Here is a 24,712-nt window from a genome sequence, read left to right on the forward strand (position 1 = left end):
TCTGCCAGCTCATCTTGCATTGATAGAACAATGCATACCAAACTGAACCAGCTACCTCAGCTGTTTTCCTATTTTAGATGGGCGTAAGAGCGTGGCCAGAATGACAATATCAGATGGATAAGGATGACCATTACAATGCAATTCGCAGGTTACAAGTTGATGTCCAGACTTTTTGTTGAGGCTAATACTAAACATGTGCATTTAACATGCTTATTTAGTTGCAAATGAAACACTTCCCTGAAGCTGTAGTGATTAACCGGCCTCTATTTTACAAAAGGTCGGGAAGTCCTTTAGGCATAGTTCAGCGTTAACCACATTAGAAGTCATGATGGTGCAGTTAGCCTTTGTGCAACAAGTATGTGACATGACCCTACCATACATTAACAAGCAGAAACACATTAAAGGGACCCTGAAGCGGTTTTGGCAATTTTGTACAAACACATTGGGCCTGTAGACCAAGTCCTAAGGGTCATTTAGAGACTGATTTGAGCTCTCTGCCTACACTGTGTAATTTATTACGTTTTAAAACTGCAAATTGTTATAGATTGATGCAGATCGCTGCGACTCGGCCAAATGCGTTTTCAACTGCCCATTTACAGAGCGACATGCTCTAGCCATTTGATATTACCGTGGCTGCTGATCCGATTGGCTATCGTCGGCTGTAAAATGCGTGCAAGTAAGATCGGCTGGTAGGGTGGCAGCACCTGTCGGAGCAGATATGAACCATTCCGCGATCTTCGTCTGTGTTGCCAGACGATATGCGTATTGCCGCGCGCACTGTGTGATGGCCTTCGAGACTGGCATAACCTGTCAGCATCCGACCTCGGAGGTCTAAACTGGTAAAATCTGAAATCGTTGAGAACGCTCATGAGAGCTCCGAGATTGCTAGCGATGCCAGCGTGCCTCAAGAATTGAGGAGGCCAGGCAGAGGTTAGAAGGAGGGTATGATATTGTTGCGAGAAGGGTACCGACTTGGAAGAGTAGACAACAATATATTCACAGCTGGTTAAGCGAACAGCGCCAGCCACACAGATTAGCTAGCGCCAGCCTGTTCTCTGTCGTCTTCCTCTTCGTGTGGATCGCTACGCCACTCGTACGTGGCATGACCCCGGCAGCAGAAGCACCGTCTCGGAGCTTCATAGGTCGTCCTCAGAAGCAGAGTTGTAGATCTTGAGCCGTGACACGTGAACAACATCACTGAACTGATGACGACAGAGAGATAAAGCCAATCTCATAAGTGACAGGTGTTACCTGCCGCAATACACGGTAAGGTCTCGTGTAACGACACAGAAGTTCTTCAGATAGGCCCACCCAACAATGAGGAGACCAGAGTAACGCAAGGGTACCCGGAGCGAAATGTGCGTCGCGATGCGAAACATTGTAGCCACGTCGTTGCTTGCTCTGCGACACCGTCAGACGAGCACGGGCGAGCTGACGGGCATGGTCGGCTAGTGCAATAGCATCGCGAGCATACTCGCTGGTGGACGAGGTGCTGGAAATGATGGTGTCCAAGGGCAAAGCCAGCTCCCTTCCGTACAGCAGGTAGAAAGGTGAAAAACCAGCTGGGTCGTGTCAGGACCAGTCGTACGCGAACGTCGCGGAAGGTAGGGCAAGATCCCAGTCTCGATGGCCCGGTGATACATACACTGCAAGCATATCTGTAAGAGTAGGATTAAAGCGTTCCATGAGGCCGTTGGTTTGCGGGTGGTAAGCTGTGGTCCCTTTCTGCTGCATGAAACAGGAACGCAGGATGTGGGCGACGACTTGGGAGAGAAATGTACAGCCACGGTCTGTGAGCAGCTGTTTTGGTGCACCGTGAATCGGTATAACGTCACGCAATCGGTCGCGTGTGGCGTAATCACTAACTACGGCTATCCACTTGTTGCCTACTCTTGCTTCAGCAAAAAGACCAAGCAGGTCTAACCCAACACAGTAAAATGGTTGCGTGGATATGCTAATTTGGTTGGAGATGGCCAGCAGGTAGCTGTGATAGTGTTTTGCGATGTTGACATAGCTCACACGATGCGACGTATTGGCGTACCGGGTGAGCAAGGCCTGGCCAGTAGAAACGGCACCGTATGTGCTCGTGTGTGCAAGTTACGCCAAGGTGTCCTACTGTGATAGCATCGTGAAGTTCAGCGCGGACACTGCGCTGTAAATGCTTGGGTACGACAATAAAAAGGTCAGGCCTATCAGGTCGGAAATTGCGATGGTATAGGACGCCCTCTTGAAAGACAAAGTGACGGGCGGAGGCGTCTGTTGGGGAAGACTGCATGCGGCTGATGATGTCGAGCAGGAATGAATCCTTTCTCTGTTCTCCCCCAATGTGACTGAAGTCTGACACTGAGAAGATGGAGTGCACCTTGTTCGTGTAGAGGTCAACAGGGTCGTCCAGAGGGTACTGGAAGAGGCAATCAGCATCCTGATGCAGGCCGCCAGGTTTGTACACGACCGAGTATGAAAATTCTTGCAGGCGCAAAGCCCAGCGACTAAGACACCCTGAGGGATCTTTAAGGGGCTTCAACAAGCAGAGCGCGTGGTGGTCTGTAACTACTGAAAATTGGCATCCGTATAGCTATGGCCTAAACTTGGCGACCGCCCAGACGAGAGCCAAACACTTGTGCTTTGTAATAGAAAAATTGCGTTCGGGCCCGGATAGGAGGCGGCTGGCGTATGCGATAACGCAGTCATCACCACGTTGTCCTTGGGCTAGCACTGTGCCGATGCCGTGGCCACTTGCGTCGGTAGGAATCTTAGTACGAACAGTGGGGTTAAAATGGGCCAAAATCGGAGAAGCAGTAAGGTGCGAAATTAATTCGAGAACGCAGATACCTCTTCTGAGCCCCAAGAAAAGGGGACATCTTGCTTCAGGAGCCGCATAAGTGGCCTTGCAATAGCCGCAAAATTTTTGATGAAGCGACGGAAGTAGGAGCACAGTTCGAGGAAGCTGCGTACATCCTTTGAAGATCGTGGTACAAGAAAATTTTTGACAGTACTGATTTTTGCTGGGTCTGGTTGTATGCCGTTAGCGTCCACTAAATGGCCAAGAACTGTAATTTGGTGGCACCCTAAGAAACACTTGGAAACAACGACATTGTCCAAACAGAACGAACAGGTTGACCATTTAAAGCCTCTGAGTGGCGAGGCCATCATCCGTTCAAACCTGGCTGGAGCATTACACAGGCCCAAGGGCATGACCGTAGATTGATATAGGCCATCGGGTGCAATAAATGCAGTCTTTTCCCAGTCCATGGCATCCACCTCAATCTGCCAGTACCTGGAACGTAGGTGTAGGAGGAGAAACAGCGGGCACGGTAGAGGCAATCAAAGGCATCATCTATTCACGGCAGAGGGTACATGTCTTCTTTTGTAATTTTGTTTAAATGGCAATAATCAACACAGAAACGCCATGTGCCATCCTTGCAGACTAGCATGACAGGGGATGCCCAAGGACTGCAGGATGGTTCGATGACGTGCTTGGCAAGCATTTTGCTCACCTCAGTTTGGATAATCGACGTTCCATCAACGACACACGATACAGACGCCTATGAGTAGGAGGCTCATCACCAGTGTTGATGCGGTGAGTCACTCCAGTAGCTTTCTCCAATGAACGGCCGCCGAGGTCGAAAACATCGATGTAAGACAGCAGAACACAGTGGAGCTCTTCAGTCTGCTGCGCTGTTAGATTAGGAGCCATCATCGACCTAATTGCACTGTCAAGGCAATGAGTGAAGTGGGGCTGGGCAGCGGGTCTGAAGGAGCGACCACGATGAAAGTATCCACTGCCCAGTCTTGTAAGGTGGAAAGCAGTCCCAAAGCGATACCTTGTGGCCGCATCTGAGGTGTCCAACTGAAATTCACAACTCACAACGGTTCACAACGTGGAGTTCCCTGCGACAGACAGGATGTTGAGCGGTAACGTAATGCTGCGGCTGATGAGGACATCAGCGACGTGAGTCAGCACATAGTTGCCATCGGGAACTGGTGGGTTTGATTCGAATTGGACTGGCGACGTTGAGGGAATGGAGAGGGAAAGTAGCGACGATCAGTCCCTGGTTCCCAATGGGCGAAATGGTCAGGGCTGGTCTCCTGACGATAAACGGGCAGGCATTGAAGGAGCGCTGGAATGGTTGTGCAGTAGCGCCCCAACGGCTTCTGCAATGGTGAGAAATCTGCCAAATACGATGACAAGAAAAGCGTATGGGCTTGTCATCGAATGTTCGCCATGGGGAAGGATTGCGGAACGACGATGAAGAGCCAGACGGTGATGGACGTGCTGACGTGAATTGTTGCTGCCAGTCGGTACGGGAAAGCGTCGAAATAGAGCACAGACTCATGCTGGCGATTTTCTGACGTACAACAACTTGAACAAGGGGCAAGGAAATTGAACGAGCGGAGAGATGTGACGTTGATGGCACTGTAGCAGGTGCGGCCGCTTCAAGTTCACGCCTGAGGAGTCGAGTTAAGCCGTCACAGGTGTCAGAGGAACGATATGGGTCGAGGCATGCTGACGTCGCTGCTGTATTCGGAAGGCACTGGAACTGATGGGAGATGCACTTGTTTTTAGCATCTTCGAGCCGGCGGCATGTTTGAATTATGGCATCAACAGAAGACACATCATTGAAGACCAACAAGTTAAATGCATCGTCGGCTATACCTTTTAGAACATGCGCAACTTTGTCAGGCTCGCACATGTTTTTGTCAGCTTGACGGCATAGTGCGAAGACAGCCTGAATGTAACTGATGTGAGACTCCGTGGAAGTTTGTGTGCAAGCCGACAACTCGTTCTTCGCAGCTTGACAACAACAAAAGGGGTTTCCAAAAGCTCACGGATTTTTTCCTTGAAGCTGTCCCAGCTCGTAATGTAAAACACGAGGGGTTCCGTCGAGGTAAAAGATGACGATCGCGAGCATAAGTGTGGGATCCCACCTGTAAGTGGTGGCGCTGACACATTCGTAGAGGCGTAGCCATTGGTCTGCATCAGAACCCTCGCGACCTGAGAACACGCCAGGGTCTTTGAGGGCAGGAAGCGTCACGAAAGTTGTTGCGGCCGCTGGGTTGGTAGGCTGGGCAGGAGGCCGGGCGACCAGGGAGGATCTAAGCGAGTCTGGAGTGGTCATGTTGAAAGCCGCAAGCGAGCGTTCGCTTCGAAGTTTCGTGGCGAGGACGGGGATCGCACAACTCCACCAAATATGTTACGACAAAAATACGGACTCGGAAGAGCAGACACCAATATATTTACAGCTGGTTAAGTGAGCAGCGCCAGCCACACAGATTAGCTCGCACCAGCCTGTCCGCTGTCGTCCTCCTCGTCATCATGTGGATCGCTAAGCCACTCGCATGTAGCAATATAATCGCCTGCACCGGCCTTGGTACACAGCGTGTTATTACGTTTGTGGCATTTGTGGTGTGAATGGTTTGATGATGCTTTAGCCTAAACACTGACAGAACTTCAGAAAACAGTTTCAGGGTCCCTTTAACTGAGCCACTGCTGCTTAAGTGGTCAGATATTACATTAGGCTCTGAAGCTTTGTGAGAAGCTATGACACAGCAAGCTTACCTAGAATAATATGAACCTAAATGTCAAGCTTTTATGTAAACTATCGTCAATCTGACCCCCCCATACATCATAGTGTAAAGCTAGGACTTACGTGATCCTCTCAACTAAAAGTCGTGCTTTCTGAAAAGAACAAAGGGCTTACTCACTGGGATGCGTAGGGGCAGCGCAGTGGCGAGAGATGGATTAAAGGGACACTAAGAGCAAAACGATTTTTGGCGTAATAAAAGTACAATTTCACAATCCCGACAACGTCACTCTTACCATGACACGACGCTTGGCAAAAGATTCCTGCACCAAAAACCCGTGACGTAAGAAATTTCGATAGCGTCAACTGGGTTCCACATAGCTTCCAATTGATAAAAATGAAGTTCATTGTAATCTGTGGGTGTCACAAATTTAGCATACGAACTATCCGAAAATTTCATCGAGCCAATGCCACGAAAATACCGAAAATATATCTTGTAATTTCTCACGTCACGCGCAGAGATTTCGGTGCGAGACTTAAAAATGAAACTTCAATGCTGATTTTCTCCGCTAATAATGATGATAGTGAAACATGGCATTAGAGTTCTCAGAGTGCCGTTTGTCAATATAAACCAAGCCATTGTTCCTCTATAGTGTCCCATTAATGAAAGAGCCTTTCTTCACTGCAGTATTTTGGTTGGCTGATGAGACGCGTTACCCGCAACAGCACTGCTTCCAGTTTGTCAAATTATTTAGAGATCAAAGTCAAAAGCAGCAGTTGGAAAGAATAGAGGCATATCTAAAAAAGCATTTATAATGCAGCTGAGAATGAGGAAAAATAATGTGAGAAGACGAGACAGGGTACAAGCTCTGCCTAAGCATCTCTAGCAACAAAGCACACGACAACATTCCAGCAAACGCAGCTGAAGTTTAACCTTCACTTGGAACAGCAAATGGAAGGGACTTGCTCATCAACAGCTCAGCTTCGGAGGCTTTCTTGAGTGCATATTTCAGTAGGTGGTGTCAAGCTCACCTGCTGCTGAAGCCTGTGCTGCCTCTCTTCCTCGAGAATGCGGGTTTGCTCCAGGATCTGTGGGCGGCCAGGCAAAAAAGAAACAAGCTTCTTACAACTGTTCATGACACCTCTAAATGAGCAAGTGAGACAAAACACACCCGATTTAAATGACACAATTTGTACTGGATCAGCGAAATGCAGCCCAAGGCAACATGTGGGCACAGCTTCCAGCTCATTAATGTTTCTAGGTGCATACTGCATACAACTGCATACAGTGATTTACCAAAGTGTACATGACACTTCTGCGAGATAAGGGGACATGTGAGAGGCTATTACGATATGTAAACGTAATCTTCTTATGGCGCCATCCATAACACGTAAACTTGCATATCAAACATTCGTCCGTCCACAACTCGAGTATGCATCATCCATCTGGTGACCTCACCAAGCCGATCTCGTCAACTCACTAGTTTCTGTGCGAAACCGCGCTGCACGTTTCATTGCGCGTGACTACAATCGCTATTCCAGTGTGACTGACATGAAGGCTTCGATATCACTACCATCTCTGGAATTGCGCAGGAAGACAGCTACTCCAAGTTTATTCCATAAAGTCATCTACAGCACGCACGTAAATAAATTGCCACTAACAAAGCCCCATCACACATCTGACAGGCTTCATAATCAACATAGTTTTGCTCGTCATTTCGGCCGCACCCAAGCATCTAACGCATCCGCGCTAGCACGCGCTATAATTCAATGGAATAACCTTCCTGATGATATGGTATGCGTTCGTGATCACGTGGCGTTTAGGAATAAAATACTAACTACATATAACTGTGTTTCCTAAGCATGTATTTTATAGTCGTGCTCATTCATTGTACATGGACATCTCGAGCCAATCAAGAATGTATAATGCATATTAGTGTCATATTACTATAGTGTATGTTATCGAACATTTTAGCAATTGTATTATACGTGGCTTTTGAATTCTTTTTGTTAACTATTGTGAAGTCTCCCTCACATAATGCTCCTACTTGGAGCGTGTGCGATATTTGTAAGTAAATAAATATTGACATAGCGAGAATGCTCACAGCGTCTTTCCATGACTCTGCGCATTCTATGACTCCCCATTTGTTACAGCCTCATTAGCCAACATCTCATGGCTTCTGAAGGTTGCACAAACACTTGCGACTATGCACAGTGCATCGATGTCCTTGTATAGTCATCGCATCCTCAATGCCACATTATTTACTTTAATATGCCAATAGTAGTGCATAGGGTGCTCATGATGTGGCTACTATCCAAGTCTTACAAATATTAATAACAGTGACCTTCATTACTTTCGAAAATGTTGCTTATGCTGGACCGCTAGGTTTTCTTCGAGAGCTCTGGGCCACTGTTGGGCATCCAACCACTAAAGTCACTGAGGGGCGAGCTTTATACAGTATACTGTCACGGCACAGTGGATGCAGAATATTAAGAATTATCAAGAAGCTGCCTAATCATGTACAGAAAATGTTTCATAAGAGAAAAGCGATTGTACTCTTTTAGTGATGTCATCGTTGAGTGAAACACGACACCTCTATTAATATGCAGTTGTTAAGAAAATTATGTTTATTCATTCTTGGTGGAGCTTGGTACTAAACACTCGTAGGTTAAAAATTTGAAAGGCAAGCAAGCAAGACAGCGGGCACAGATTTAACTCACCTTTTGCTGCTTCTCGGCTTCGAGCATAATTTGCTGCTGCTGCGCCTTCCCGAGGAGCTCCTTCTCTTCCTCGAGCAGTCGTACCTGCTCCTTGCCCAACGCCTCCTTCTGGTGCTCCAGAAGCTCCTGAGAATAACCGCACAGCAAGGAGAGAGGACTTGCCAGAGATGCACATTGAGGCGAGAATGTGTACTTTTGACTGCGTCAGCGCTACAGTAGACAGCAAAGTAAACACGTGGAAATTATTTACAGAGTGTATTCACCTGAAGTCCACTCACTCCTGCGCTGCGAAAATGTTAGCAAATCGCTGTGCCACGTCTCCTGTACCTCGTGTGACGCAAACAATGGCACGAAGTACGGAGAGGCATCTCGTTTTGCATACCTTCGTTGATAGCCACACAATGGGCATGTCATTAGCAGTCTAATAGAGCGAGGAATCCCACCCTTACGTAGCACGACAATTGTTACACAAAAGTGTCACACATGAAATCGGTACTCTATCATGTGAGCAGAGTGACAAGTTCCCCTAACCAGCTGCCATTGAAAACAGCTGGCCCTGGCAACAAAACGCGTAATAAATTACATACAGGAAGCAGGAATGTGCATAACAATGCATCATCTGAAAACCGTATAGCCCCAAGTTGTATCGTAATATATGAGGTAGCAATTACGTAAGAAGCATTGAAGATAAAGGACAAATACACAGTAAGACACGAGCATAAGGGAATTCAAATGATTACACTACTTGTGCAACTCCAGCAGCACTGTCCTCCATGCGAGTGAAACAGTAGAGATGCTACGTTGTATACTGCACGACTACTGACTGCATATACACCAGCAAAGTTCAACATGTTATTGCTATCATATCATTCATACTGTTGCGATGACAATAAAAGTGATAGAAAGTTACATGCGATGAGCGGACCTCAACCAACGCCCAACTAGGGACCTTCCAAGACATGTGCCAGCAAACTGCACTGCCGCAACGTTGATGACACGCAAGAAAATGCTGACAAGTAGCACTGTTTTGTGAGGCATCGTGGCATATACTGTCATAAGCTAGCACCTGGGCTAAAGATGTTCAGTGATACTTGCACAACACATGCACCAAACAACCGAAGAATAGGAACACAAAGAGGTGAGATAAGGCTGTGTTGCATAAGTGAACCTGATGCACACAGAAAGCATCTCTTTCTCTCTCTCTCTCTCACACACACACACACAAAATGTGCATGCACGCACGATACATGTAACCATTTCCAGACATATGTGCAGTGGCCTTCAGCCAGAGATGTATTCTGCAAGTGGCATGGCAGAAAACGCTGCGAGCCTTCATGGGCAAGTCATATTGTGCCATCGCATCTCTTTTCTAACCAATGTTGTATGTGTGTGTGTGTGTGTGTGTGTGTGTGTGTGTGTGTGTGTGTGTGTGTGTGTGTGTCACATACTTTTATTGACATATCTGAATGGCTGTGAAAATGTAATCGCTGAAAAAAAAAAATGAATTCAATACAAGCCTATATTGCTGTCTTCTACTTCTGTTGAAGGATTGGACAGACTATAAGGGATTCCACAACGTAAAAGCTTTTGCCTAAAGGGCCAAATTTGCAGTTATGACCAGAATTATAACTCATTGGCAGATTGGCTGAAAAATTCTGCTTAATGAAGTAACTGCTCTTTCTTGCGCGTGGATAGAGGCGCGACAATATGCATGATGATGAAAGGCTACCAAACTTTGTGTGTGTGTGTGTGTGTGTGTGCGTGTGTCTGTGTGTGTGTGTGTGCGTGTGCCTACTGAGACGTTCAGAAGGATGACAATGATAAAGACATACCTTATCGGGATTTTCAACCGGTGCATCTTGCTCAGGAGAAAGGGAAGCCTGAGCGTCCTGACAAGAAAAAAAGGCCCGATATAAGGAAATGTCTCTAGGGAAACAAACATACAGACGACGGCACTACATCGAGTCGGAGAAGGCGCACACCAAGAGCAAACAGAGCAGTGTGTTTACAAAAAAAAAAAAAAAAAAAAAACAGACACTCACCTGCGAGTCTTCTTCGGTGTCCATGCTTTCTTCCTGTTCTGGAGTCACCGCCTAGAAGCAAATGCAACAACGTAAACATAACACACTTGCAAGCACCTGGCTAATAGGAAAGACAAGGTTCCGTTTGGCGTTGCATAAATCAGTTGCCAGATTTGGGAAAACCAGTGTTGCCAGATTGCCGCCAAATTTGACGAAAGATTTGTCTTTTTTTGTGAAGGCTCTGCGTCGTCTGCTGTGCATTTTACGAGGGCGTGTGCAACTTTGGCTGTTAATTAAAACGGCCCACGTCGCGCACGCACTCGCAAAATGCACAGCGGACGACACAAAGCCCTCACAGAGAAGGCACAAGCACAAGGGCAAATTTCTCTGCCAAATTGAGCGGCAGTCTGGCAACAACCACCCCTAAATCTGGCAACTGACTTATGCAACGCCAAGTAAAACTTGTATAAACATGATGGCTCGTGGTTTCGTTACACCAGCAGTAGCTCATTTGAACATGAAAACGTTCAACTGTGCAGTTCAACATTACCGTGAGTTGTACTTACATTTTCCACCTCTATTGCGGCCTGAAGCCTTTTCACGAGGTCTGCCTTTAGCCCTGCGATCAAGGCGAAAGACGGCGAGTGAGCATCTAAACAACCACTGAAAGTGGACGCGCTAGCGCTAAAAATGTTATCCGAGAAAGAACATACAGTTACAGATTACACAGAAAATAATAATTTACATTAAACAACATACTTTTTAGCACTTCGTGAAGTCATTAACGCTAAAGATCGTACATCGCAAGTGCTTGCGAACTCCAAGCGATACAACCGGCCGGCGCGTGCTTCACAAAACCGTCGCCGTGACATTGCCTCCGAGCGCATGGGATAAGCAATATCTGCGTCTGTAATCTATTATCTGGACGGCTGTAATCTATTATCTGTAGCACTACCTGATGTAGATAATCCTCGCTCTGACAGCTTCTCCTTTAAATCAACAACGCGCAACTTGGAAAGATCGCCACCGCTGTGGGACGCCATTTTAGCCAACTTATGTTTATGGTTATGGACAAGGTTGCCAAGTACTCAGAGGGCGACCCGCCAAATTAGACCTCATTAGTAACCCACAAGTAACAAAAAATAGCCCAAAGTTACAAAAAAAAACAAATTAGAGGCACAACTATGTACTTATTCTTTTTATACAGATAGAGTTTATAAATAAACAAAATGAAGAAACAAAGCAACATTTACTAATAGAAGCCAGATAAAATACACTTTGTGGAAAGTTACCCATGTGACATGCTTGTCTCATGCTGTTACTCAATGCAAGGGCGAATGTGACGCAGATAGGAGAAATGAAAGTGAAATTCCTCTTTGCTTGCTATAGTATTTGTATTTTGTTGTTGCTCTTTGCAGATGATTATTAGTCTTCCTTGAAGTGAGGCCACAATCTGAAGTTCATAGCCAAAGGAAAGAGAGACGAAGGAGTTGTATGGTGGAGACGAATTGCTGGTTTATCACATAAAACAAATAACTAAAGCTAAATGACGCAGTCACATTCAACGCTTATGTCGTATCTTACATGAAGCGAAACAAAAGTAAAACGATAAGTTATATGCGTCAAGTTTGTGATGGCAAGCATATCGAAAACAATTCGCATGTGATTTCCGTTACGCTTTTTTTTTCAGTCTATAAACTTATCTACCGTGAGAATGAACGGCTCAGCAGCCTCGCCAAATCAGCTGGGGAAGCTTCGCTTTGAAAGGAAAATGAATTCATTATTACTGACTGGCGAAACTGTCAGTAGAAGGCTGCTGATACCTAAATAAGGTGAAGTTACCAGGACATGATAATGGAAAGAAACATTACTATACACGTAAACACTTGATTCGCAATGATCTTGAGCCACAACAACCAATCAGGAGGATAAAAAGCATTAGAAAATAAGAGTTTGAAGTCAAGACAGGCAGTAACCCAAAAGTAGCCAAATAGCGAACAATCGAAAATTCCGCCAACTCCACAAAAATGTAGCCCAATTTGGTTATTTATAGCCCAACCTGGCAATCCCGCTTGGCATAACAAGCATAAAAAAACAGCCGCAAAAGTAGCGCCGCAAGATAAGAATTAATAAATTGTCATTTGACGTTGCAGTTAAGAAAACTACGGTAACATCACGCTAATCAAGCACAAATACACGGAAATTGGGGACTTGTAAGGCACGCATCCTATCGTGCTTGATGAGGAAAAACAAACAAATATACAAAAGAAATCATACACTGATGCAAACTGCTTAGCTTAATCTTGCACTCGTGGGCAGCAAGGTGAATCGGTTCACTAGCAGAGCGCGGAGTTGTCACTTTCTAAAGCGCTCTCCCGTACACGCACTCTTCAATTGGAGCGCCGGCCGTCACTCAGCACATTTTTCGTCACACAGCAGATCGCCGCTATTTGCCACCTGACATAAACCGAGAGCGGCGTTTTTATTATATGGGCTGCCTGCCACGGGATGCTGGGAGCCGGACACGGTAGCAACACAAGCGAGCACCGCTATGACAACGGCAGAGTAAGCGATCGCGCGACAGATCCATGTGAAACTCCGCTCATTCTTGACGGATACGAAACATTCTTGCGGTGATCTATTCATGAGGCAATAAACTTCGAAACTGGGGCTAATACTTTATGGAAAAGCGGCTCAGCACGCCTTTCATTCCGCGTGAAGGTGCACTAAACTCGACAAAGTGCTCTCGTGACGTCACAGACAGGTTCTAGGCGTTGAGTACCCAAGCACGGCGGTCACCATTTATCTGACTGAAGAAGGTCGGCGCAGGAGAGGACACGTTCTTTTGTGCTCCACCCGCTTTCTTCTGTTCGCCAGCAACGACAAGGGTGACAGAAAGGAACACGTTTGGACAGCACTAATCTGACGTCACACTTTCTTGCTCCGCGCGTTCGAGAAAGAGCACAAGTGGCGTCTCAACCAGCTGGTACCCAGACATAGTGGCCACGGTGACGTGAATGCACACTATGTATTTCATCCTGGGGTGCATGCTGATGCGGCCAAGGATTTTATACTAAACCTTGTTATGGCCACTGTAGGGAGCCATAACGGGAAAGTACACGGAAGCCATACATTCGGAGCTGCTATCGGGGCTGTAAGATAGCGACAACTGCGGTGTCGACTGATAGCAATCAGTTGGTAGATTTGTGTGGCCGCTCCATGTCACAGACCTATGTCCGCCGCGGAGCCCTCAACAGTAACGGCCAGGAATAATCGGTCAAGTTTTTAAACCGATTAACGACTTTAGTTTTACCAGCTAATCTCGTGTCGATGAGGAGCATTTAGTCGATTAATCGGTATTTCAGGCGGGTGCCTTCAGAATTATAGAATGAAATTTCATTGTTTGGCAGGCGCAACAACTATATGAGTGACTAAGAATAACGTGAAAATATTCTTGAAGCAAGAAGTCTCATCTTGCATCTTTCAGTGCTATTTTAGCCACACATCTTAAATTGAATCTAGAAGCGGGACGAAAATAATGATTTGTTATGTGGTGCAGAATGAGACGTCTAAATTTCTGCAATCACGCAAATCATTCCGAAATTCTTTTGCACGCACTAATTATACTATGTCGGCACAAAGGTTACGTGGCTGTAAATCCAACCCTGTTGCGCCGCACCAGTGAAGCAAACTCTTATCGGCAAAACACACGAGAGCACGTACTATAGGGGTCGGGTTTTCACTGCGAAAAGGGGCGGAGGCAGATTTTTTTGTGCGTGTGTGTGTAAAGGGGTGGGATAGGGGTCTCTTCCTTCTATCTTACAAATATTAAAAATTCCTAGAGCGGGTGCTGTAGCCAATGACAAGCTAATGTTTCTTTAAAAAAAAATTCAAGGCTTACAAGACGAACAGCATTAAATGAAGACGACAAGTCCGCTTCTCGAAATGTCGCTTCCGGCACATATCCATTGTTTACAAACCTGTCATCACAAGCTTCCATGATTGATTGATTGATATGTGGGGTTTAACGTCCCAAAACCACTATATGATTATGAGAGACGCCGTAGTGGAGGGCTCCGGAAATTTAGACCACCTGGGGTTCTTTAACGTGCACCCAAATCTGAGCACACGGGCCTACAACATTTCCGCCTCCATCGCACAAGCTTCCATGTTCCCCCGACTGCTGCTCTTTTTTTTTTTTTTAGGGGTGGGGGGATATCTTAGAGACAGTTGAACTCTACATATCAATCTATTAATCGAAATCTTAAGAGACAGGCACACATTACGTCCTTCCCCCCTACACCTAATACCGCTTCAAACCGAGGACAGTGCAGCCGACAAGAGCAAGTCGCGTCACAATCAGCTTCCGCGGTGCAGACATCGGGGCGACGAAGTCGGCCGCTTATACGCACGAAATATGCACTCACCGGCGTATCCCGACGCGGTCGGTGGAATGTTACGTTACGCAGACACCAACTACGTGTTACAGCAAAGTAAACGGTACTCCCCATCCAAACAAACCAACTTCGCTTAAGAAGAACGCCCAAGGCACACACACACCCGCAGTTGCCAAAGTAACACAAAATGAAGCGCGCGTTGCCACGCATTCGCTAGCTCGGCGTCGGAGATCGAGCCCGCACTGACGACGGCAGCTCGCGTGTAAAGTCAAATACTAATCGCGAGATACAAACCAGATGAACGAGTAATGGTATACTCACGCGTCGCGGGGTTTGTGTCCTATACGTGGATCTCGTACCGTCGACAAGCCTTCACAGATTACAATGGTTCCACTGAACTCACTCGATCGGCTCGTGCCACGGCCGTCGGGAGGGAAAACAAAAAAGTGCTCGTGTGATCTTTCGCGCGCGTTTTTTTACGTTCTGCCGGGGCTATGCGCAGCTGCGTAGAAATATCCACGTGTCGCGCATGCGAAACCGCGAGCCGTGAAGAAGAAAAAAAAAAAAAAAAAGCGAGCGCGAGCTCACAGCCAGCTGCAGCAGCACGAATGTCTTTGCGTGAGCCTCCTACAATTACATATCCGCCGTCGCACAACATCGCGCTGTTCGAACAAGATCAAGTTCACCGAGAACGCGCCGGTGTCGAAGATTTATCACTACGCCGCCATATACTTCGCGCCGATCACTCGTTGATGGGCTTTGACGTATTTGGCTTGCTTTGTGACGTTTTCTACACATGCAGCAAAGCTTTCTTTCACCACCATCAAAATAAGAAAGAAGAAAAGAATAAAATAAAAGAAAGAAAGAAAGGACAGAAAAAAGAAAGAAGGAAAACTTATTCTTTAGTTAACGCTGCAGAAAGTACAAGCAGAAGCGACCTTAAGCGTTACCAAGAATTATTTTTTTCCGGGAAAGGGGCATGCCACAATTTAATGTACAAATTTATCAGGGCAACACTAAATGTTTATATGACAGTCATTCTTATTGCACTGCTTGGAAATCTTAAGAGTACATTACCTGTGCGGAAACGCACGCAATCCATTCGGTTGGCATTTATCTTGTCTGGAAATCCGGAGAACACCCGTGGAACTGCGCTGAAATGCCACATTATGTCAGTGCAGTCGGCATTTTTTTAAATTTTTTTGGCCTCTGTTAATATGTTGTAGAACATCGGCTAACTGAACACTCTTTGTTGTTTTATTCGATATCTGCTGTTTTCCCAAGACTCGTTGAATTTATGCCTATGGCCTTCATATTCATTGTACGTTACGCGGTCATTAATTGACATCTATCTCATCTTTTTGTTATTCTTGCAGTTTACGCCTCACACGTTGAAACTGGAAATATTCGATGTTTGTAAATGCGCGCCCCCGACTGATCGTGAATATCGTTGTTGGAAATGAGTTGAGAATGTTCACCCTATATGCTCGTCAGCCTAGCCCTGTTCTTTTCCTTTATTCAAGCGACATATCAGATGACAGCGTCTTTCCCGCATCCTATCAGATCTTACGTAAAGACAGGGCTTCCAGAGGTGGGGGCGTGGCTGTTCTTTTAAAGAACAACATGCGGGTCGTTTTGTTGCCTGATATCGACGAACTTGAATGCCTGTGCATGAAGGTTTTGTGCTGGGGGTACTCTTTCATTCTTTACGCGCTTTACAGGCCTCCTGATTCCCCATCGGAATATCTAACTAGACTTCGAGAGCACATGTCGAAATATGTGAACAGCAAAGTTTTTCTGATTGGGGACTTTAACCTTCCAGGGATTGACTGATTGATTGATTGATATGTGGGGTTTAACGTCCCAAAACCACATATGATTATGAGAGACGCCGTAGTGGAGGGCTCCGGAAATTTTGACCACCTGGTGTTCTTTAACGTGCACCCAAATCTGAGCACACGGGCCTACAACATTTCCGCCTCCATCGGAAATGCAGCCGCCGCAGCCGGGATTCGAACCCGCGACCTGCGGGTCAGCAGCCGAGTACCTTAGCCACTAGACCACCGCGGCGGGGCCAGGGATTGACTGGAAACGATTGATGGCTGGTTCAGAATTTTTGAAATACACAAACATAGTGTTTGATATGATGCTTACACATAACCTAATACAAGTTGTAAACGAACCAACTCGTGTACAGGGCCCTTGTAGTTCCCTTCTGGATCTTGTATTTATTCCCCGTAATTTTGACCGATACTCTGTTGCAATGGAACCAGGGATATCTGACCACCACTTAGTATGCGTTACTTTACCCCTTCTCAAGTTAAACTCCCAAGATAGGTCGACGACACGGCGCTTCAAAGATTACTCACGAGCTAATGACAAATCTGTACTTGACCATCTAGAAATATGTCTTGCTAATTTTGAAGTTGATGACGTTTGCAACCTATGGGACCGGTTCAAGGACATGTGCCATTACTGCCTTGATAACTTTATAGCGAACAAGTGCAAAAAAATTCACAAGTGTACACCCTGTATAACATGCAAAATGATTCACTTGAAACGCAAACTTAAAAGATTAAAGAAGAAGAAGGCACAGTCTGACGTTATCAGTGAGATTAAAAATTCTTCGCAAAACACAGTGCGCTGCTCAAAGGACCACTACTTTCAAACCCTCCTACCAAACTTCATAAAAAATGATCCTGATAAGTTTTGGCATTACATTACTGACAAAAAGCAGCCTGTAAGGGAAATGAAAATCGATTGTGACCTCGTTTTTGACCCTGGAATCATTGCTAAATATTTTAATCATTATTTTCACAGTTTGTTTTCTCCTGCGCAGACGTATACACTGTTAATATCAGATCCTGGCATTTATGACGCTGACTTTGTATCTTACTCTGGTGTACTATCTATGCTGTTAAATTTGAAAACCAAGTCTTTATGTGGTGCAGACCAGATTCCAAACGCCTTTTTACGCAGATATGCCGAAATACTTGCTAAGTTTCTTGTAGTAATATTTCGTACTTCTTCGTCCACTGGGAAGCTGCTGAGTGACTGGAGGATAGCTCTGATTGTTCCCGTTTTTAAAAAAGGTGACCGGTCCAGCTTTCAAAATTACCGTCCGATATTTTTAACGTCTCAATGCTGCAAGATCATTGAACATATTATTTCCAAACAGATTTTTGAATTTCTAGACGAAAATGCCGTACTAACAAATTTTCAACACGGTTTTAGAAAAGGTTATCCCACGGCAACCCAATTGGTGACAATAACTAATTCGTTAGCAGCGTGTCTTGACAATAACGGCCAAATTGATGCTATATTTTTAGATTTCAAAAAAAGTTTTCGACAAGGTACCACACGACAAATTAATAGCAAAACTTAAAAACATTCACACTCCGGATATTTTTTGTTTCCTGGATTGCAGCCTACCTATCCAACCGCCAACAGCTTGTAAAAATTAACGAAGAATCTCGGTGTCTTCCTGTCACCTCTGGGGTTTCACAAGGTAGTGTTTTGGGACCATTGCTTTTTTTGTTGTATATTAACGATTTAGTAACTGTTGTTGACCCTACTGTTCAAATTCGATTGTTCGCTGACGACTGTGTTTTGTTTCGGGAAGTCACATGTACTAATGATCAGAACGAACTCGAGAAAAACATTGAAAACGTGCGGGAGTGGTGTGTAGAATGGGGAATGGAATTAAATTTGGAAAAAAGTGCATATCTCTGTGTAACGAGAAAGAAAAATCCTAGTGAACACGTGTATAAATTAGGATCGTCTTCTCTCACACAGGTTGACAGTTATAAGTACCTCGGCGTTACGCTAACAAACAACTTATCATGGAACATGCACATAGATAATATTTGCTCGTCTGCCTTTCGGAAATTATGCTTCCTAAGATATAAGCTCAGAAATTCCCCTCCAAACGTAAAGCTTCTTAGTTATTTCACTTTCGTTAGGCCGAAGCTGGAGTATGCGAGTATCGTGTGGGACCCCCATACTAAACAAAACGTTAAAAAACTTGAAAGGATTCAGCAAAAGGCCATTCGGTTTGTTTATTCTAGGTTTTTGCGAACGGACTCTCCCACAGACCCAATGCTAGCTAATATTATTCCTTCCCTTCAGGATCGTAGAAAGAAGTCCCGTCTTGATTTTCTGTCTCTTTTATATAATCGCAAACTTTCCCTTGATTCAACCCCTTTTCTTTCTCCATTAAACACAAGACCGACAAGACATCACCAACCAAATGCACTAACTCCGTACTTCGCGAGAACGGACACGTTCAAATTTTCATTTTTTTCCACGCACTATTTCAGACTGGAACCAGACAATCGAATGTAGTACTTGCGATACTGAGTAACTGTGCACTGTTTTTTTTGTTTTGTTTTGCGTGTATTCTATTTCTCTTTGCATTACACCATGCCCTCCTGCTTGGACCGAAGTGTGGTCCGCAGTATGTATTAAATAAATAAAATAAAAATAATATTGACCTCGCATTGCCCTTGGGCGTTACAAACATACTTGTTCTTCAGACAGCTTGTTCCACTCCGCTATCCCTTTCAGAAAATCTGGATTGATTGATATGTGGGGTTCAATGTTTGAAAACCACCGTACGATTACGAGAGACGCCGTAGTGGAGGGCTCCAGAAATTTCGACCACCTGGGGCTGTGTAACGTGCACCGAAATCTACGCACACGGGCCAACAGCATTTCGCCTCCAGCTAAAGAAACGCAGCCGCCGCAGCCGGGATGCGATCCAGCGACCTGCGAGTCAGCAGTCGAGTGCCATAACCGTTAGATTACCGCGGCGGTGCACGCGAGCATTCCCACGTGTCTACTTGGCCTTGCATACATACCCCATATTCACAAACGCTCCTCGACTCGGCTTCCAGCCTTCACTTGACAGAGTTGAGCACTGCGCCACCGTTCGGCTGAAAATGACGCTGCGCTACTCAAGAATCGCAGCAGATTATCGCTGATATGCAGTGACTTACCGTGCCTAAAGACGGCGCTCCCATCGGCTTTCTGAAGTGAAGGTGAAGGGATGTTTTAGCATACAGGGGTTAGTCTTTCCAAGATCGCCATTTTTTATTTTTTTCTAGCGGCCGTGGCCTGCCATTGCTCACGCAGGTGTCGCACTGCTAAACTATAGAGGGCGCGGCTTCGGTTCCGGGCCAAATTGTGACGAGGACGAAATGCAGACACCCATGTGCGTAGATTCAGGCGCACGTTAAAGAGCACCTGGTGGTAGAAAATCCAGAGCGTTCCACTTCGGTGCATCTCATAGTTGCTAAGGTTAAAGCTAGGGCGAGTTGGTTCACACACATATTAAAAACCCAGCGCGGCCCCGCCGTGGTGGTCGAGTGGCTAAGGTACTCGGCTGCTGACCGCGCAAGTCGCGGGATCGAATCCCGGCTGCGGCGGCTGCATATGCGATGGAGGCGGAAATGTTGTAGGCCCATGTGCTCAGATTTGGGTGCACGTCCAAGAAACCCAGGTGGTCGAAATTTCCGAAGCCCTCCACTACGGCGTCTCTCATAATCATATGGTGGTTTTGGGATGTGAAACCCCACATATCAATTAAAAATCCAGCGCAAAAAAAAAAATTGGCCCCGTATCTGCATGTTAATCTGCAAATGTCGAAAGGCGATAGTCTTTCGTGTGGAGAGAGTGAACAAAACATTAATTTAAGGTTCTGCTCAAGAAAACCAGTGAATGGTGTTCTGGATGGTGCTGTGTAGAGTGCCTCGAGCGTGCAGCGGAGGCGAACGAGCGCGTCAAGTCACGTCACACGTGAGACATGAGCGCCATCTGGCAGTTGTCTTGGAAAAAGGAAGCGCGCGGCTTTGAGACGGGTGTGCGCACCAGTCTCAGAGGTGGTAAGGCGTAGAACCAACGCCACCTAGACTACTGGGTGGCGTTTGGTAGAACGCAAGACGACGGGTAGGTGCCACCACCGTGTCGTCTCAGCAAAGCTTTGGAAACACTCGCCTTTTCGTGCAAGCGTTGCATGGTCAGTGCAGCGTGATAAACATACGGTCCTTAGAATTACTTATGTCTGCCTTTTCTAGCAAAAGACGCACATGCAGAATATATACGTGTTGTTATGGTGCCTCAGGTATGCGCAATAATTGCTTTTTAATTGACAATCGCACAAGCATGAACGCTCAATCTTGAGCAACATTGGTGGGTGCTGCGGATGGGGTCGGCCGTTTGGGGTATCAACTGGTGCCGTTTAAAATACCCTGTACCGTTAAAAGGGTACAAACAGAAAAATGTACAGACAGACAGACCAACATTTTTGCGTCGAAGATCCCCCCAAAAAAGACATCGTCTTTAAAAGCGGCAAAAAAGAAAAGAGGAGACAAAACAGAGTGCTCTGTGCGGTCTCTTCATTTCTTTCTTGGAATTTTTTTGCGCTGGATTTTTAATAAATAATATCTCATAATTACAGTGTGGTTTTGCGACGTCAGACACGAATTTTTATTATAGCATTGCATAATTACTGCCCCCCCCCCCCCCTGGGGTTTTTTAACGTGCACCGATATCCCCGAAATCTAAACACACGGGCTTACAGCATTTTCGCCTCCATCGAAAATGCAGCCGCCGCAGTAGGCATTTGATCCCGCGACGTTTAAATGGAATGACAGTACTGAGGCGCTGTATTTGGCTTCTGATAGTTAATATGCATGATCCTAATAATAATTAATGGCATATAATTAAGGTATATAGTTCACTTAAGCTGACTTTATGATGTTTCAGATATATGCAGATGCGTGATCGCTAACCACTGGTGTGCATGATGAAGCGATGTATTGAACCCATAAATGACACTTCTGTCATCATTTCTGGAGGGACTTTAACATTTTGATTCCCCTCTTTCGTAATGGTCCGAAGGTGTCAAAAATGTTTCAAATAAAAGCCCGCCTGGTAATGGGGACATGCTTGCAGCATTTATAACAGCTTAGGTCCATTAAAAGATGTTGGATGACAAGTTTATATGACAAGTGAAAATGACGAATCACTTGTCATTAATGCGCAGGATAACGAATGATCTTTAATACGCCTATATAGGTTACACCATTTCATTATGCACACCAGTGGTATTAGATCGTGCATCGGCCTATAACTAAAACAGTATAAATGCAGCTTAGGTAAAGGAGGAGCAGGAGAAGGAGGAGGTGGTGGTGGTGGTCGGCTTCTTTGCAACGGGAGTACACACTCTGTGTCCTGGCCTTTGAACGCATTGTCCAAAGTTTGAAGCGCCCTCTAGGCAACACATTTTCTTTTTTGCGAAGTATAACGTCCCAGTGACTACTACTCACATTGATATATGCCTGCACGCTTTTTTTTTTCTTTTCAGCATGATCGGATATGGTCGAAAATTGATGGGAACACTTCATATGGAATGACCTGCATTTATATATAGCAAGTCCTCGACGTGATTGCTGTTGCTGATGAGCCTGATGTCATGTGCAAACCTAACCTGCTAAGCTATTCTCCTTTCCTCTTTATTCATATTTCTTTCCGAGCTTCTAACCTAGCCATAAAGATACTTATAGGCATGCGGTGAGTAATAATAGAGATATTGCATCGCCTTGCCGGATACCCTTGCTTGCTTGCTTGTCCCTATACGCTTTGGTTCGTACCCGCTACGTGGGATCGGCCATTAAACCGGCGGTTATCTTTGTTTGTTTGTTGCCTGTACGTACTGGCACATAGCCACTCCGGGGGATTGGCCATGAAATATAGTAGTAGCCTATATGTGATATATTGATTGAGAGCCTATAGTTAAAAGAACAAAACTAAAGAAATCATAAATATAATAATAAAATAAAAAATAATACTAAACTAAAACATATAATAAAGATGAAATAATAAGAGAAAATTAGAGCTTATATATATTAGAAGACTGAAATTTTTAGTAGACCAGACAGTCGAGTTTATCTCACCCGGTCGAAATCGAATGAATGTGAGACTTACATTCAAATTATCACAAGTATTCTTCAAAAATATATTCAAGCAGGCATTATAATGGCATGCGCTTAGATTCTTGAATAAAATTGCATACGGCATCGATTACGTTTCTGTGGCAATGTCCCAAGCCAGAGGCACCGAAACTAAGAACATTATCTGCAGTTAAATTTAAGCCTTCTGTCTACTATATTGATCAGAATCTCTTCCCGAGGAGGATCAGAGTAGTTGTGAAATGTCTGTGTACGTATATTGGCTACGGTGTTCACGTATGATTTGTTGTCGATGCAATGCATCCGGAGCATTTTCGTAATCTGCGAGTGTCATATGAAAGGTGAATCTTTTATTTGGCAGATTTTTTCATTATTTGATGGACTGCATAAAGGTGACCAATTGAAACCACCTTGCTCTACATTGAGAGTGACTCTTATCCTATGTCTTCTTGTTGTTATTGTCGTTGTCGTTGTTGTCGTCGTTGTTGTTGTCGTTGTTGTTTGCGGTATTTACTTCCCAAAACCATGATGTAAATATGATGGACACTGCAACTCTGGGATACTGTAGAGGAGAGCTCCGAAATTTCGACCACTTGGTGTTCTTGAACGTGCTCTGACGAGGCGGATGATTGATATGTGGGGTTTAACGTCCCAAAACCACCATATGATTATGAGAGACGCCATAGTGGAGGGCACCGGAAATTTCGACCACCTGGGGTTCTTTAACGTGCACCCCAAATCTGAGCACACGGGTTCTACAACATTTCCGCCTCCATCGGAAATGCAGCCGCCGTAGCCGGGATTCGAACCCGCGACCTGCGGGTCAGCAGCCGAGTACCTTAGCCACTAGACCACCACGGCGGGGCTCTGATGAGGCACAGTATACAGGCCTCTGCCATTTCGACTGCATCGAAATTCGACTGCCTGCAGCCGTGATGGAACCCGCGACTTGCAGGTACCCTGCTCGACATTACCTCCGTGAAAATTTTATACAATGTCGACAAGAAGGCTGGTCGGTTAGTAGGTTTCTCCAAGTCTCATACTCATAAACCAACCTTGGCCTTACGTAACATTTTTCTCAAGCCCCCGTACTCTCTATGCACGTTATAAAGGCACAGAAATGACAACAGGGTGAAAGAGAACAATATCGGTTCATTTATACTGACCTAATTTGTTCATTAAGCGCAATACAAAATTAAAACCGATAGAATACGGGCTCAAGTCTTCAATGTCTCCTTTTGCGTGTGTGTGTGTATTAGTAACATTGACGTTGTTCAAACTCGATGCGGTATACGTTTTACCTTGAGGCATAGAGCGTAGTATCACAATCGAGAATCTTAAATTTAAAATCTGCACCATATTCGATCAAATCGGCTATCATGCTTTTTTTTCTCCAGCTACTTCTCCGCCGAATATGTCCTGTTGAACCTTCCTAACCTCATGAATGGTTACAATGAGAGCTTGAACGTCATGTTCGACTCTGCTTTTGCTCAAGTATTGTATTCTTAGGCTGGGCAGTTTTACTGCCATCAATCGTACCTTTATTATGCCGTTAACATTGTCATTATCTGTCCTCATATTTGACGACATTGTTTTATATGTCTCTAATTGACAACTCAGTGAATTAAATCTTATCTTTGGATGCAGTTAACTTCGTGTGTTTTCGATTCCAAGTACCTTGTGGCTTCAGAGAGCTTGCTCAATACTTTCTGGTCTTTGTGCGTTGCCTGATATTCCAAGATATGCTTCAGAAATTATTTCAGTTAGCTTCGTTAATATTCTATACATTTTATTTCCTTATTGTTCTAAAGCATCGTACTCGTGTGATACAAATTTGTTCTTTTTTTCACCCCGCGATTACCCCCAAGTTGGCCTGTTTAGCGATTTTTGTTCTTACTCACTTCAGTTTTTTTTCGTACTTCCTGTGTAACCAAACATCAATTGGCCGTTTCAAGCAGCACGTAGTTCTCGATTCTTTCATTTTTTAAGGGGTATAATGCCATATTGATATTTTTTGTATGCCGCAACACTGCATACTGAAAAAATGTAATTAAACTACAGAAAGAAAGAGACGCTGG

At 45.1% G+C, this 24,712-nt stretch overlaps 1 protein-coding gene across 2 annotated transcripts in view; it reads right to left on the reverse strand.

The window, feature by feature from the left end:
* The window catches only part of LOC119170575 (splicing factor 3b subunit 2), a 53,658-nt gene extending 38,517 nt beyond the window's left edge, over window positions 1–15,141 (reverse strand). The window contains exons 1-6 of one of the 2 annotated variants that reach the window (XM_037421781.2): window positions 14,986–15,141; window positions 10,834–10,886; window positions 10,289–10,339; window positions 10,079–10,135; window positions 8,247–8,372; window positions 6,558–6,614 (exon numbers count right to left, since the gene is read on the reverse strand). In XM_037421781.2, the coding sequence (XP_037277678.2) occupies window positions 6,558–6,614; window positions 8,247–8,372; window positions 10,079–10,135; window positions 10,289–10,312 (264 nt within the window). In that variant the 5' untranslated portion in view covers window positions 10,313–10,339; window positions 10,834–10,886; window positions 14,986–15,141. Of the gene's footprint in view, window positions 1–6,557; window positions 6,615–8,246; window positions 8,373–10,078; window positions 10,136–10,288; window positions 10,340–10,833; window positions 10,887–11,222; window positions 11,358–14,985 lie in introns of those variants that run through there. The other variant, XM_037421779.2, reaches the window with a different exon arrangement.
* Between the last annotated feature and the right edge of the window lie 9,571 nt (window positions 15,142–24,712).

The sequence above is a fragment of the Rhipicephalus microplus genome, chromosome 2, assembly GCF_043290135.1.
Source record: "Rhipicephalus microplus isolate Deutch F79 chromosome 2, USDA_Rmic, whole genome shotgun sequence".
NCBI classification, from domain to species: domain Eukaryota; kingdom Metazoa; phylum Arthropoda; class Arachnida; order Ixodida; family Ixodidae; genus Rhipicephalus; species Rhipicephalus microplus.